Below are 16,275 nucleotides of genomic sequence, written 5' to 3' on the forward strand. Positions count from 1 at the left end.
TATCCCTGTCGGCCGAGTGGTTACTCGGGATGGTTTACAAGAGGTTTACCAACAAAACTTGAAAATCACAAGTATTTACGATTCTATCCGCGCCTAAACAACCTTCCTGGATTGTAGTATACCATTCCATCATTCATAAGGAGGTAGCATTCGTAAAACCTAAAATTGTGTCCATGTGTTTCATGAAAATTTGCTTTCGCCATTGTTTCCTACACGAAGTAAAAATATACTCAAATTAGTATACGTAATTTTATTATTTATAAAATTAAAACATCTTTTAAAATTATATTTACTTACGACCGTCATTTCCGCTGTAATGAATGCCGGTGGCAAGTCTCTTAATAGCATAGCTTGGATGATAACATAAGTTTTCACATCTCTTTTTATACTACCAACCCCGTATCTAAAAGCTTGCTTTGATCTATGGTTTGGATTCAAAAAGTTTTGAAGAAAATGAGAATAAACCAGCTCCCAGAAGTTATAGGGTGGTGCTACAACATCAATAGTAACCGGAGCTTTCATTACCGCAATCCATGCAGCTATGATTGCAGTATATTCTTCAACGGTGAAGTTTACATTCATGCTGGATGAATAAAATGTTCACGGTTTGGTTGCGCAATCAACATCAATACCCGAGACTCTATTTATAGGAAAAAATAAAGGATGTGTCGTCCCTTCGTTGCAGTGACTGTTCACGGATGTGTGCTCCCTCCCTTGCAGTGACTCGTCACGGATGTGTAATCTCTTTAAAGGGACTTATGTTTTTAAACTGTGGAGTGTAAACGAAAAACGGTCAAGGAACGGCTAGCCATTAACCGTTCTAAGAAAGAAAAAACAGCTAATGGTTAGCCGTTCCATAACAACGATCAAGGGTTCACCGTTATTTTTCACAAAAACAGTTAATGAATAACCGTTTTCTGCTTTTTGAGAACGGCTAACCATTAGCCGTTCCCGGAGTCTTTCCAACTGAAATTCCCGCACACTAGGGAACCTTGCGGGAATCATCCTTTAGGCCACGGTTTTTTGGGTTGGGAAGCTCTTGGGCGATGCCCATAAGTCCCAGTCTTACATACATCCCAAAATTAAATCCGTGATAGAGATTAAAAGGTCATGTGCACAAAGGTGTTCACAAAATTGGACTCCCACGGTTCCACCAGGCCCCTCTTCTCTACGTTATCCAAAAAGAAAAAGTGTGAAGTCCAGTTCTTGTTTTTGTGATCTGCCGCTTACCCCCTTGTTCATCAAGCAGTGCTTTCCACCATGGCTGCTAGTTCTATCATCTCTAGCAGTGTCTTTTCCTTCTCTCAAGCAACAACTAAGAAGAAGAAGGATTGCAATTCTCAATCTCATCACCCCTTTTCAATTAATGCTTTCCGCAATCAAAACCCCTCCTTCATTTCCACCACCTTACGCAACAGATTTTCTCAGTGGTCTACGTCTGCTTCTTCAAGTTTTGAATTTGATCTTTCCCCTCCACCAATCGACCATGATCTCCTTGTAAAACCCCTCTCTTTCTCGTGTTGGCTTGAGCACGTTTTTGTTAGTTGTTAACCCTAATTATTGTTGTTTTTCTTTTGTTTGCAGGATGCAATGGAGGATTTGGGGGCAACAATTTCAGAAGATGGAACAGTTGAAACATTTGACAATGATGATGAGGCTTTCAATGCCGCCACAGATAATGGGGTTGCGGTACGTGTTTTTATCCCATATGAAATAAAATTTATTGAAGTGTTGATGATTTTATATATGCAAGTGTCTGAATCCTACTTTTTTTTTTGAGACTGGAATCATGCCGGTTAAAGATTATGTTAATACTTGTGTTGTTGATAACTCAACTTAAGAAAAACCTCTGGTCTACCTTGACATTCTGCAAAACATTCATTCATAAAACAAGTTGGATAGAAAAATGATGATACTTTCCATGATTTTGACCTAGAACTGTCTAGGTTTTTTGGCTTTCAATGATTTTATGAAGTGCAATCTTATGACCTTTGACTACTTACTAGCAACTAGCAAGATAGGAGCTGATTAAGTGCCTTCACTGGAAAAGAGTTGCTTAGTCAAAACATGATCTCTTCGGGACAAATGTCCGACATTGGCAACTCTTAGATATAGAAAAATATGGTTATAAAGAGATAATTTGACTTATTAATAGGCACCATTGTATTGTATACATTTACTTATTGTTTATGCATTTGTTAGTTAATTAGAAACCCCATAAGCATGATCTCTCAGGAGCAGTTGGAGATGGTTAGAGGAACAAAATTAGTGTTTCTTCCTAGCATTTTCAATGTTTCAAATTGAATTTGTTATGCGTTTACTGAATAGTAGAAGGGTTATATGGATATTTGTTACTTTTTAAACTCTTGATTTTGTTGGAATCGTGATTCTATTCCCTTCGAAATGTCTCATGTCTTAGGTTGTGGACCTTACACATTTTGGTCGCATAAGAGGTATATTGTTCTCTATTATACATCCTTCATAATCTGTGTATCCTTTTTGAATGTTAAACTTAATCAATACTACAAGAAATATGCAAAAAAAGAGTATCTCTTCATCGTCCATCTAACACACTAATCTCTATATTTACTTCTAGGAATGGCACTACGTATTCGTGCTCCAGTTTTTACTTTTTAAAGAAACAGTACTAATCTGAAACATTGACATCTACACATGTGGTGCCTAATAAACATTGTTGAGGAGTACCGTAGGTATCTCCCTGTTTGTTTATTAGCTTAGCTGGCTTTGTCCAACTGAGCATGCACACTTTTACACTTAACAAGCAGTGAGATCAGTTTTCAAATTATCCACAACCCATAGTTGTCACCCCCTTTCACCAAAGCTACTTTAAGGAAGAAGATACCAAATGTAATTTTAACTGGATGGATGTCACTACAACCTATTAATAGACAACAATGTAGTATTCATATTCATCTAAGGATTCAAGAGATAAATCTTTCCCTGCCTACCAAAAGTATATAATAAAATAAGAGAAGAATGGTTTTGGAATTTTGATACATTGGTTGTTTGTTTATCTAGTTTGAATCCAAGTTGTCATAATTATCTAGTTAGTTTGAAGGTTCATTGGTTCAAATCTCACTCAGATGCATTTTTCATTGCTTAACCTGATATTTTATCTTTGCTTGTCCTTCAAATTTCGGATGATTCACATGCAGTGACCGGAGAAGACCGAATTCAGTTTCTCCACAACCAGACCACAGCAAATTTTGAGTCCTTACGTGAAGGACAGGTAAACGATTGAAATGAATCATCTTTTCCCCATTTGACAAGCAAACATAAGGTTTACTAATTGTGGTTCTTGCTTCAAATTTCCAGGGATGTGACACAGTTTTTGTCACTCCAACAGCTCGAACAATTGACATTAGCCATGCTTGGATTATGGTACTTCATTTGCCAGCTTCTCTGACGATATTCGATTTTATGCAATATAACTTCTGCTTTGCTCACTGCCTGCCAGGGCTCTATGGATTACCTACTGATTATGTTATTTCATTACAGAAAAATGCGATAACAATGGTGGTCTCCCCAGAAACCTGTCACAGCATAATAGAAATGCTTACAAAGTATGTTGAACTGTTTCTGACACCGTTATTGATCTTGATATTTAAAATTATGGTTTCCCGTCCTATTTTACATAACAGGATTCTGCTTGTACATCTATTTCAGGGAAGTGGCGTGATCTCATAATTGCCTCTCTTTCTTTTTTTTTCTTTTTTTTTTGTTTAGCCCAAGCTCGTGCATATAGTTACTGTCTATGCTTTACATACCCAATCATGGTCTAATTTTCTGCAAACATTTTGAAGAATATAATTCATTGTTGATGTCATATATTGGTTATTCAGGTATATATTTTTTGCCGACAAGGTCGAAATTCATGATATCACTAAGCAAACATACTTCTTTACACTCATTGGGCCCAAGTGCAACCAGGTATGTGCATGACTTTATCAGGTTTTCATTGGAAGTTTTATTTACTTTGGGTAAATAATAAATTTGAAATTCACTTATTGCATGTGCTAAAGCTCATGGAAGTTTTAAATCTTGGAGATCTTATTGGACAACCCTATGGAACACACCGACATTACACTGTAAGGCTCAACTTGTGCGATGAACTACTACCATATATATTGACCAACATGCCTTCACTACCTATATGCTCATAGACTTAAAGTCATGCTTCAATTCCTAAAATATCTTGATACTCCACACACATGTAACTATAGCTCTGATTACATTTTGCTCTGAAATTTATGACAAAGTTAACTAACTGATGTTCAGCATCATATTTTGGTATCTTGTCATCCTTCATAAAGGCAGTGTATCCCTTTTTCATATATTATCTATAATATACTAGCCTAAACTTTAACTGATTTTTTTAAACATCTCTAGCAATTTATATTCCTGATGCTCAATTTTGTTCTGGGGTATTTTTGCATCTAGTTATACTTCTGACAAGGTGGTGTGCTTCTCCTTTTTGGTCAAAAAAACAAAATATTTGATGGTTCAATTATTCCTTCCCCATTTCAGTAACTAAAGTTTCAGCTTTCTCTTCTATTGGGATAGCAACTAACTATTGTATACTGTGTATTTGTCACCTCCATGTTTAAGTAGAGTTCATCATGTAGATAAAGTGAAAACACACTTATAACTTCTTTCTCCTTTTGCTTTAGTTGGTTTATCAATATATCTTTTACCTTCATTCATTTACAGGTGAATGGATTGCCGATAACTGTAGGAGTTGGCAATCTTATCTCTGAAGATGGGTTTTCTTTGCTATCCTCTCCAGCTGCTGCTGAATCAGTCTGGAAAACTCTTCTAAGCCTTGGTGCAACACCGATGGGAGCTAATGGATGGGAACGATTAAGAATTTCTCAAGGTTAGATCCTCCTATTGTTAACACTCCGAGATTTGAACATTGGGTATCATAACTTTGCGGTATCTCTTTTCTTTACCACTTTCCTCTATTAGTGAATATGATCAAACCATCCACATTTGTTTATCAAACAGATCATAGATTATTTTTTTTCAGTTGTTGCCTTGTTGGCAGTTTTTTCACCATACATGTCTGTATTGTACAGTTATTCTGCCTTAGACGTCCCATCTGACTGAAATTAGTGAGTTTCTGTAGCAAATCTCTTCCTTTCCATGAGAATTTAGAGATATAAAGATATGCTGCGGTGCTGATTCAAGACACAAGCTTATCGACCAGTGTGAGCATAGTAGAAATAGGCTGTGAGCGTCCTTAGAATTAGTGGTGTAGTTGCAACGATTATTAATGAAGGAAAAATGGTAGAGTTATAAGAGACTTTCAGTTCTGTAAGACAGGCTTTGGTCGTTCCATTAACTAATGGCCGGTCTCACCTGGAAGGCTAGTGATTAGGGGAGATTTGTTTAGAATTCGTAGGTCATGGCCTTGATATACACATTTATCTCATGTCAGCTTAACTTGTACAGGTAGACCAGCTCCAGAAAAGGAGCTGACTGATGAATTCAATGTCCTTGAGGCTGGGCTTTGGAATGCAGTTTCTCTAAACAAAGGTAGGAACATTAATAGCAACCATGCCATAACTGGTGTAGCACAAGGGGACATTTTATTGAACCTGCCATCCTGTTAAGTAGAGAACCCTTTTCAGGATGTTATAAAGGGCAAGAAACGATAGCAAGGCTTGTCACTTATGATGGTGTGAAGCAGAGATTGTGGGGACTTCATCTATCTGCTCCAGCGATACCAGGCAGCCTCATTACTGTAGATGGGAAAAAGGTACCAAACCTTTATTAATTAAGTTGCATGGATTACTAAGTATAACGACGCATAGGTACAGTTTGTTGTCCTAAGTCTCCCGTTCGCTGTCATATTTTGATTAGCGAAACACTAACGGAATCGTAGGACGATTACTTTGGAAACCAGTGTTAGCAAACACTAACTGTTTCATTTTACAAAGTGAAGGATTTAGACACACTTCAATATCTTCTAGGTATTGTTGACTTTATAAATGGCTGAAAATCTAGCATGGTAAAGTCTATATACCCCGTAAAAACCCGTTATACGACATTTTTCTACCTTTTTGATCATTATATTTTTCTCTCTCCCTTTCTTTTCATCTAGAACTCTTAATGTAAGGCTCAGGTGTCCTTCAAATTTCCTTACCTGCTGTATGCTTTACATTCTCTCTCTTTGTTACCATCACCCTCTTCCTCGGCATAATTAATTCAGCTGGACAAGGAAAACAGATTGCACAATCCTGTACCAACACCATTATCATACAAGTACCAGACAATGACGTTCACGGTCTTTTCTTAGGTTAGTCCCTCAGTTTTTGGGAAGTGGGACCTCAAATTGGCTTGGGTGTGAGCTGTTTAGATAAGCTCAAGGAAATAAGCTGTGTTGCAACGATACGGATACGGTATCGGATACAAGATACCAATACGCTACTATGATACACCAACTTGAAAAACTAAAATACGGCGATACGGCATACTCAATATTGATCAGTAGTTTATCATAAGTATATTATATATAAGATAGAAACATACATGTGTTTGCATGATCAAAATATAGTATGTATGATTAACCTCACTGGAGAGAGAAAAAGTATGGATAAGAAGGAAGAAAGTCTAGAGCAAGATCATTGGACAGATTTGGAACTAATGTTTTGTCACTATAGTTTAAACTTCTCATAGAATCTAGTAAAATATCTAAATTTTCTAATATTTAGTCAAAGTTTTCTGAGTTGTATCTTGAAGTATTGGGAGTATTAGTACGCGTATCCGTGTAAATACGTATCGATACTGCTGAATTTGTTTTTTAGGCGTATCGTTGTAACACAGGAAATAAGATATCCGCCTCTGTAGCATATAAATTGCATGATCGTTTATATCTACAACTTTTCCAAAACCAAAACATTGGAGTTGTAGATAAAACTTGATGCTCAAGTCAGTGTGGAATATTCCCCAACTTAATTTCTGGTTAACGTATTTAGACTTGTTACAAGCTTTTCAGTAATACTGATAACAGGTGGGCAAGCTTACAAGTTACACAGCAGGAGGAAAAGAATCCAAGCATTTTGGACTTGGATATATCAAGAGGCAGGGAGCTTCAGCTGGAGATGAGGTGAATGTTGGTGAAGAAGTTGTTGGTACAGTTGTCGATGTTCCCTTTCTTGCAAGACAGACTCCTTTAACAAAGGCATAACTAATTGTTACTCTGTAATGACATGAATAGTGAAGCTTCCATGTCTAAATCTATGTGGATTATATAGTCTTGCCCATGTAGATGTATATTAGAAGAGTTGAATTTCACTTGTGACATCTAGGGGAACCCTACCTGTCCTCCAGGGACATTTTGTAGTGAAGAGATGGCTTCATTAGGGCCAAATATGGTGTAGTTCAGAAATTCATCCCTCATAAAAACTCGGTGGAGTATTTTTATTTTGCATCATGTTATTGGGGATGCCTCTTTTTTTGTTGTTGTCTAATCATGATATGAATTAGCTTAGTTTCAAAGCCGTCTTGCAACAGGAGATGATCTGATTTTATTTGATATTATGTACCAAGGCTGGCCTCAACTCCGAATATAGTATCTAATATGAAGCAAACTGAAAAATACGTCTGTGGCTACTTCACCGTCAAGTCCTTGTATATATCCAGTATTAAGCATCACACAGGTTCATCAGAGAGCTATAAGCAACATCTCTCTACTAGATGCTCGGGTGCATCTTGCGGACATTTGCCTGATACTTCTGATTTAGAATAGCCTTGCAAGTGGTTTGCCTTTTTGTTCAGTAGCCCCTTGATTAACACCGGGATCAACCTCGAGGATAAGTGTTGAACCCTTGTTGTTTCCTAGAGGTTAAAATTACCAATTTAAAAGGTCATAGGATTATAGCCATCACACCAAAAACATTATAAGACATTGCAAATGCAATCAACCATCCCAAAAGTTGGATAGACGCCAGCAGAGAGGACATGAGATCTTACAACAAGATCGTCTGATGTTTTCTCTTTATACCATCACAATTGGAAGCAGAAGAGTTTAGCGACAAGTTTCAATTTGACGGAGTCCAACAACTCTATGAACGAGAGTATAATTGTTGTGCTTATACTATCACAATTGGAAGCAGAAGAGTTTAGCGACAAGTTTCAATTTGACGGAGTCCAACAACTCTATGAACGAGAGTATAATTGTTGTGCTCGTATTTATTACTTCTGTAGAACTACATTTTGGGCCTGATACTCAAACCTTGAACGAGAAACGTCAAATGGATAGGGAATCTGAGCCGTTGAGGCGCTGGATAAAATGAAGAGGACGAAAATACCACCGATATTAACTAAGCGGAGAGTAATTTTACTTATAATTAAGTGATAACTCTGTTGCTTAAATTAAGTGTGTAACTCAGTTGCACCCTCAAAAGTTTGATTACAGGAAAGCACTGAGAAGTAATTGAGGGAAGTATGAATATATCTAGAATTAACCTTTCACATTCACAAAGTAGTTTTTTCCCTGAACACAGATCCTCTGGACAGGGGAGAATTGACAGCTCAGTCATCTGTTTCGAGAAGAATGGACAGACTTAGCCTGACAAAGTTTTTGCCAGGTTGGTCTGGAATGATGCTATGGAATCTATTGCAGATTTAGCAAGCCAACTGATACCCACCTTGACGCGATGTTCATCTGTAGGTAATCTTAGCAAATATGCAATCTTCCTTGCTGAAATAGAAAACAGTGACATTCTCAAGATTCCATAACGGCTGTGTGAGAGAGATAGGAAGAGTGAGAGGGAAAGTTACCTGTATGACCAATTGACCCATCCAAGGTTAGTCCATCGATGAAACTAGGTGAAATTGCTGCATCACTCCTACCAAGAGTCAACATCTCTCCCAGATTTTGGAACCTAGCAGCAAAACAATCAACAGAGCAGGTCATGTACAATTCAGTGCTTAACATTCAAGTTACCAAAGACTTGTTTCCTTTTAACAGAGCTTTAGAAAGTGAGTATCACAGAAGCAGAACATGGGCCCTGGCTAAAATCAATAACTTAATTAAGATTTCCAATACACTTTGCATCATGGCACTCTTGTTGACAAACAAATCAGCGCAATAATCTCCAATACTCATGATGCCCCGAAGGCTGGTGCCTAAATTAGCTGTGCTGCATATGAAAGCACGGTTTCTGTTCACCCAATTGTCTTTTCTGACAAGTTAGTAACTTCCTCACAGGTTTATTCTGTTTTCTTTTTGTTGTTGACAAGTGCAAGCATTTATTCCTAATTCTTACATTTGTATTGGTAATATTGATTAAGGATTGCCAAGGACTAGAAAAAAGATCATGGATTCAAACCTTTTAATCAATTGTGCTACTATGAAGGACATCCTAGAGTAATTCAAAACTAGAACATCTCTGCTCATTTGACATGGCTTGCAACCCTCTATTATCCAAAGCACTAGGTCATATTTCAGTACTTATCTGTGAGACATGCCAGTGCTGTCATCCAATCAGAAGGAAATCATGCCAATCTCCCTTTCAACCTCCGGAATTAATCTACTCTGTGCATTCGAAAAAAGACATGTCATTCTCAGCATCTAATGGTCTTCTTTCTTCTTTCACTAGGTTGGTTCATATCCTCCAGAATTTGTACTTTTTCTATTTTGGGTCCTTAAACTGCCTTTTTGAGGTGACATTGCTATACCTAATATAAATAATATCCCCGCAAAAGTATGAATAATGTGAAGCTAGTCTAGTAGTTAGCGGGCACTGTGTAATGAGAAATCATCGATAACTTTTTCTTGATCACTAATAACTGTTTCTACTCTGATTGGGTAAGGACTGGTCACAAACTAAAACCTTAATTTTATTGTTTAAACATTTTCAGCAGTTACTGACATGGCTAACTCTACAAGGTGTAAAATCAAAACATCTAGATAATCTCTAAATATCCAAGAGTAGAAACATAATATGATACTGATATTGTGATTTAAAGTTCCCAACCTAAATGGCAACAGAGGTCGGTTGTTGATCGCAGCCCACAAATTCCAACCAGCAAAATCTGCCTGCTGAAAAGCAACCTGAATAAGACGCAAAGAGAACATGACAATTAGTAAATAAAACCTTAAGAGGTTAAACTGTCTACTCTAAACTCAATTGATACAGAAAGCTTCAAACCGAAAAGCAATCAAAGCCAATAAACCTGAGCAGTGGCTGGGAGAATTCTTCCTGAGGAGTCCCGCAAAGCAGCAGAGTCACCTATTGCAAATATACGTGGATGACCTTTCACTCGAAGGGTTTCATCTGTCTCTGCCTGTCCTCTGCCATTAATAGGAAACATAAGGGGTTGATTGCCAGAATCAAGTGGAGGAACTAGAGGTTTAGACCCAACTGTCCAGAGTACTAAATCTACTTCCAGAATTTGACTTTTCAAGCTCCTTTCAGCGGGTTGAAGTTCTACGATAAGCTGCTCACTATTAGGTTGTTTGGCAGCATCGCCGCTGTCCCCAGTAATTTCTAACAGCTTCTCTAAAGCTTCATTTTTTTCTTCTTTTCTTATGCAGCTTACATAATAACCCAAGAGAAGCTGTACATTTCTAGATGAGAGAACCTGATCACATCAGACAATCTCTCATGAAAGAACTATATAAAAATACAGTTATTTTGAGTTACTGAAGTAAACAACAAGTACATGATAAATTATAACTTGATTTCAGATTAGAGAAGTTAAAAAATAAGAGAAAAACTTTGTGGTCATTGACAATTAAATAGATGTTGCAATAAATCAGCAAAGCTACGTAAAACAAAGACTTGTGCCATTTAACAGGGACACTAGAAAATGATATATACCCTTCTTTGGAACAAACTCTTCTGCCATTATACTCTCCAGTTACATAACTTCATCACTATTTTAATTCTACCACCTCTAGTATCAGTATTCATAACCTTTCAGATTAGTGATGCACACTCATATTCCACACAATTTCGACCGAGCATAACATGAACTTAATAATCTACAGATTCACTGCTTCAGACCTAACTGTGGTCACTGAACTGCAACTTTTATCCTAAAATTAAATTTATCACCACAGATTTATCCTTTTTTGTGAAAGCTTCGTCCCCTTCAAATCAGCTGCTGGAATCTACCAGCTTAAAACGAAAAAGTTGTTACAATGTTCAAATGTCTGATTAGCCTCTGGATTGTAGACTCCCAGCCTTCACATATTTATACCTATGAACTCAACATATAGCAACATGGGAGTATCATGGGACAAACCAAAAGAAACAAAATTTGCAGTGAGGCGAGACAAGCCAGCAGATGACTCCACTAATAGCATCGACCATAAACAGAAATGCAGGTTTCTTAGTTTGCAATCAATCATTTACAGTGACAGCTCAAATACTTGTTTATGTACTAATATGTGCATTATTCAGAAAAGTGGACTTCTTACTTTCAGTGCAGCTTCTCTGTTTCCAGGTGGAGCAGATGGACATATAGTAGTTTCTACGTTAATTGCTTGGACTATTCCCTTGTCCTGCAACCTTTCCGATACCGTGGCTGCCAACTCAACTCCAGCATAACCACACCCTACAATAGCTACACGTACTGGAGAATCCGTACCAAATTTCTTTCGCTCCAATTCTTTTAATTTATCATCAACCTTCTGCATAAATTAAAAATCCTACTACATCAATTGCTAAGCAAAATTCAGAATACAGAAGCAGGGAACTACCATGAATACCACATGTAACAGGAATCTCCGATCATCAAAACCAATGGAAATAAATGAACAACAATTTATTGAATCAAAAATTTTGAGTCGTGTTGCACCTCCACAAACACAGTCTTGGAAAACTATTTTTATATTCTAGATGAACTGGACTTCTTTATACATTGCAAGTCAAGTTAAATTTGTTGCCATTTCACTCCAAATATTAACAGATTATTTGAAAAGTGCAACACTGGATAAAAAGCAAGTCTAGGACAGTAAGAAAAAGAGAAAATAAAGAACATTCAAGTTAGGAGCAGAGTGTGATAATATAGGGACACAACATAGGGCTTCCCATATGCATGGCAATCTACTTACTCCCGTGCAGTGGCATCAAAAAGTGAAAGAATACAAAAGGAAAGAACTAAGCAGTTAAAGGTGCTTACACATGCATCCTCTAGCGTAGAGAAAGGTATTGCAAAATCCATGGCCCCGGGCACAAGATCAAGTTTGGCTTCAGCCCCCAATGCAAGAACCAACCTGGCTGCCCAAGCAAAGATATGTAACATGAGCCAGAGAAATTAAAAGCAAATCTGGACCAACATCAAAGGCACATGTGGGCATGATAATATGCCATGAGGGAGAATTTGTGAGTGGGATGTACCAGTCATATTCAATATGAAGACCACTTTCAAGATGTACTACGCCACCAGAATTAGGTGCTGTCGAGCTGTTCATCCCCAAATGATCAGAAGGGCGTAAGAGTTTCACTCTATCTTGGCAAAATTGCACACTACTGGTTGCTAGTAAATCAGTGAAACGAGGAGCTATTTCCCACTTATCTACTTCTGAAGGTCAAAAAGACAAAGGAGTCTCGAAATCAGATCAAAATTTATGATATATAAGCCAGTAAATGTAAAGCACCGGCTTAAACCACCATACCTCCAGAGAGAAGCTCATATAACATTGGCTTAAATACAAAACGATCTGACTGATCTATAAGGAGCACCTGAAAATATAATTCTAATGATTATTTATCGTTCCAAATGGAATCAGGAACAAAAAAGCGTCAAAGAATAAGATAATTTTAATCCACGAAATGAAATGATTAGTACTTGCAAACAAAGCTACTAAATATTTAACTAGCAGCAAACTTATTACCATACGACGGATTGGAGTAAGGAATAAACTACTCCATGATAAGTAAAACATATCTAATAATGTTATCATCACCCTAGTAAAGGGAAAATGGAATTGGATTGGTGCAGACTGCAGAGGCTGATGGAACTTTACCAGGTAGAATTTTTTTAATTCTTTCTTGCAAAGCAGTAATAACTGAGGGGACATGTTTAAGAAAACAATGAACCCCAGCAAATAATTCAATAGACTTAAATTCAAATATGTTATAGGCAGTCCTAGATACCAAACGACCCAAGTCCAAAACTCCTCCTTACCCCAGTCGACCAACCTATCAAAACTAAAAGTTTATAGGCAGTGGCAGAAGTTACCTGGGGTTTCTTATCATCAGGCCACACAAGTGACTCCAGTCTTAGAGCTGTATAGAGACCTCCAAATCCAGCACCTAATATGCACACCCTTGGCTTCTGTAAATGATAAACATACGGCAACAATTCAAATAATAAAGATTAGTAATTCCGTATAAATTTCTAACAATGAGAAAATGGGATAACAAAATTAAACAATACCATGTTGTCTGGCCAAGAAAATGAAGATGGAGGAATTGTTTCTCCATCGGATTCCTGAGGAGTAACTCCGTTCCCTTCAGATGATGATGATGCACGAAGGCTGAATTTTCTACTCTGAGATGTTCTAAAGAATGAAGGTAATTTATTCGAATTTCTACCATAAGTAGCAGTAGTAGTGACTGGGAAGAATTTGCACCACTGGTTTGTACTTCTCAATGGAGTTAGGGTTGCTGAAGCAGACAGTAACATATGAGGCACCATCTAAAGTACAGAGTTTAAAAAGATGGAAGGAGGTGAAGAAGGATACATACAAGCAGTTCTTACTGAATGGAGATGAAGATGATAAATAGATGAATGAGTTGTTCTTGTGTGAGTATTTAGGATTTTCTTTTTGGGTGTTTCTTGAATTAATGACGCTTCTCTTTAGTCAGTGGTGCCGTTCAATCCACGACCACGAGCCTCACTAATTACTCGCTGGTCACACTTCTGGATCTGGTTTCTGAACTTTTTATCGACTCACTGGACCGTAGCCTAGCGGGCGAAATATCTCGAATCCATTTGTGCGCACACTTCCACAAGTAGTATTAATTTGACATTCTATATATGGGCAAATGAATAAAATGACCTGCTGTTATACCCCTATTTAATAAACCTGCCAGTTTTTTAAGATCTTATATAAAATGGCACTTCGTTAATTATTTAACCTGAACCCACCACCGAGGTCAAACACGTTGATTTAGTCAATCATGCATATTAAAATTACAAGTGTATCCTTACTGGATTATTCTTATTCTCTCCCTTTTTTCATCGCCTTATAACTCCTCCCATTTCATGCGTCTACTCTCTTTCTTTCTCTTTCACATTTTCTTCACAACAACGAAAAATCAGTCCCCAAATTTCAAAGTCCCGACAGAAATCGAACCCTCCATGAAAAAATGTTATGAACTGCTTCCGTTAACGATTCTACAAATTGACTAAGAATGATGTGCAATATTGGGAAGAAAAATTGGAGTTGCGGTGATGGATTTATGATGCTGACAAGGAAGAGTTTTAAGTGAATTTATTCTTTAATGGTTGCAATGGTAATAAGAGGCAACTTTGCCGCCTGCTAGCCATGAGTGCAAACTTGTAATGGAAAATAGTATAGTTTTTTTTTTTTTGGGTTTGGTTGGTACCAAAAATATAGGGGAGCAAAGAAGTTATGTTGTTGTTGGTTTCAAGTATTAAAGGAGTAAATTAAGTGAATTGGAAGGATGGGTGTGATATAGATTTTAGTTGTAAGAGTCTTGATCTGATTGTGGCTGTGAAATCAACAAATGAGTTGGTCGAGTGGATGAGATTAATCCTTTTCTTTTTTTTATATATGAGTTGGAATGAGTTACAAATGTGATTGTTGTCAAATTTGGAAATTGTTGCAGTAAGAAGACACAAGATGGTATTAGTTATCGGCAACATACTCATGTTTGTATCACCAGCCCAACGCACACCAAGTGTTTGATAAAATGCCTAAACCATCAAGCTTATTTCTACCTGGCTTATTTGGCAATGGCTACTAGAAGTTTTTGGCATCAAATGGGACACGAAACTTTTGATATGGGTCTGAAAACGAACGAGTTGTGGCTGGATATGAGTTAGAAGAGAATTTGGATGAGAGTCTTTGCCAGAAATCAGTGATAACGAGTTATTATCAGAGGAACAAGTATGTTGATTGAGAAGCGAACAGATGGAAACAATTAAATTTTTAGGGGCTTTTTAGGCTTTTTCTAGCGGCAATAACTGACAGATGTCCACTTAACTGTTGTTATCCGTTTTTTAAATAAAACGGGATGGAAAATGTCAAACTCGACCACTTTGTATAACGATTTGAAAAAACGGTCAGTTTCTTAAATATAATTCAAAAATTTGGCCAATTTATTAAAAAGCCCTTTATATATCGGGCCGTGAGTTATAAACCTAAATGTGTCACTATCCATCCACAAAAAATCACTATTACACTCCCACTGCCTGACGAGTGGGACTATGGTCAGCACTTAGGGATGGCATAAGCCAAACCGGAGGTGTAGACCAAGCCATACATACTTCATGTGTTTTTTCCAATTGGGCTACATTGTGGGCAGCGCTATTGTTGATATGGTTAACATAGGTAAAGAAAATTTTCTTGAACATCGAAATTAGGTATTTGATATCAGTTAACGTCGCTTGAGTTCTTTGGTCTACAGAGAAATCCTTATGATTGATCTTCTGTATGATTCCTTCAACATCGCTTTCAATAACTATTTGTTGATCTTTCCTCGTCTGCATGCTTTTTCACGGCCTCTCTGATTGTTCTTATCTCCACTTCTTCCGCAGACATACAAGACCCATAGATAGCTTCTGCAAGTAGGAAGTGTTGGTTATCGTCTATGATGACAAATCCCCTCCCCCATTCTCAGAATTTAAATTCCAAGCCCCATCACAATTGAATTTGATCCAATCTAGAGTCGGAGATAACCAAGTAGACATATCTGAAAATTGGGTAATTGTAGAAATCTTCAGGAGTTGTGGTTGGTTACTCTGTACCAGCAACATGGCTTTTTCTCTCGCCAAAATTGAGACTGGTTCTTTAATGATTTTATCGTGAACAATTGAGTTTATGTTGGTCCAGATTGACCACATCATACAAGTAAGCAATCAATGGGAATGATTCATCTCTACTAGAAGTATCTTTGAAAGGGTTCAGCTGCAACCAATATCTCACCCACTCAACCAAGGTAAAGTTTTGAAATTGTTGATTTAGAAAATTCAACTGAGACCAAATTGTGTTAAGTTTTGAACATGATATTAGAGCATGCATTGTTGCTTCTTGCTTCATTTTTC

General features: G+C 37.3%; 2 protein-coding genes across 2 annotated transcripts; one reads left to right on the forward strand and one right to left on the reverse strand.

Moving 5' to 3' along the window:
* The first annotated feature begins 1,149 nt into the window (after positions 1–1,149).
* Positions 1,150–7,513, forward strand: LOC113356397 (putative transferase At1g60990, chloroplastic). Its single transcript, XM_026599513.1, has 12 exons — positions 1,150–1,497; positions 1,585–1,689; positions 2,420–2,453; positions 3,177–3,250; positions 3,337–3,402; positions 3,520–3,584; positions 3,864–3,951; positions 4,044–4,109; positions 4,732–4,897; positions 5,476–5,559; positions 5,655–5,782; positions 7,037–7,513. Exons 1-12 carry the CDS (start codon positions 1,261–1,263, stop codon positions 7,211–7,213), a joined length of 1,290 nt encoding a protein of 429 aa, XP_026455298.1. The 5' UTR covers positions 1,150–1,260; the 3' UTR covers positions 7,214–7,513.
* An 827-nt stretch (positions 7,514–8,340) lies between these two features.
* LOC113356398 (alternative NAD(P)H-ubiquinone oxidoreductase C1, chloroplastic/mitochondrial-like) lies at positions 8,341–13,881 on the reverse strand. The gene is made up of 10 exons (XM_026599514.1): positions 13,420–13,881; positions 13,222–13,317; positions 12,656–12,722; positions 12,378–12,561; positions 12,160–12,253; positions 11,456–11,668; positions 10,207–10,614; positions 10,008–10,084; positions 8,809–8,912; positions 8,341–8,728 (listed from the first exon to the last, which is right to left on the reverse strand). Exons 1-10 carry the CDS (start codon positions 13,678–13,680, stop codon positions 8,592–8,594), a joined length of 1,641 nt encoding a protein of 546 aa, XP_026455299.1. The 5' UTR covers positions 13,681–13,881; the 3' UTR covers positions 8,341–8,591.
* Between the last annotated feature and the right edge of the window lie 2,394 nt (positions 13,882–16,275).

The sequence above is a fragment of the Papaver somniferum genome, chromosome 3, assembly GCF_003573695.1.
Source record: "Papaver somniferum cultivar HN1 chromosome 3, ASM357369v1, whole genome shotgun sequence".
Lineage (NCBI taxonomy): Eukaryota > Viridiplantae > Streptophyta > Magnoliopsida > Ranunculales > Papaveraceae > Papaver > Papaver somniferum.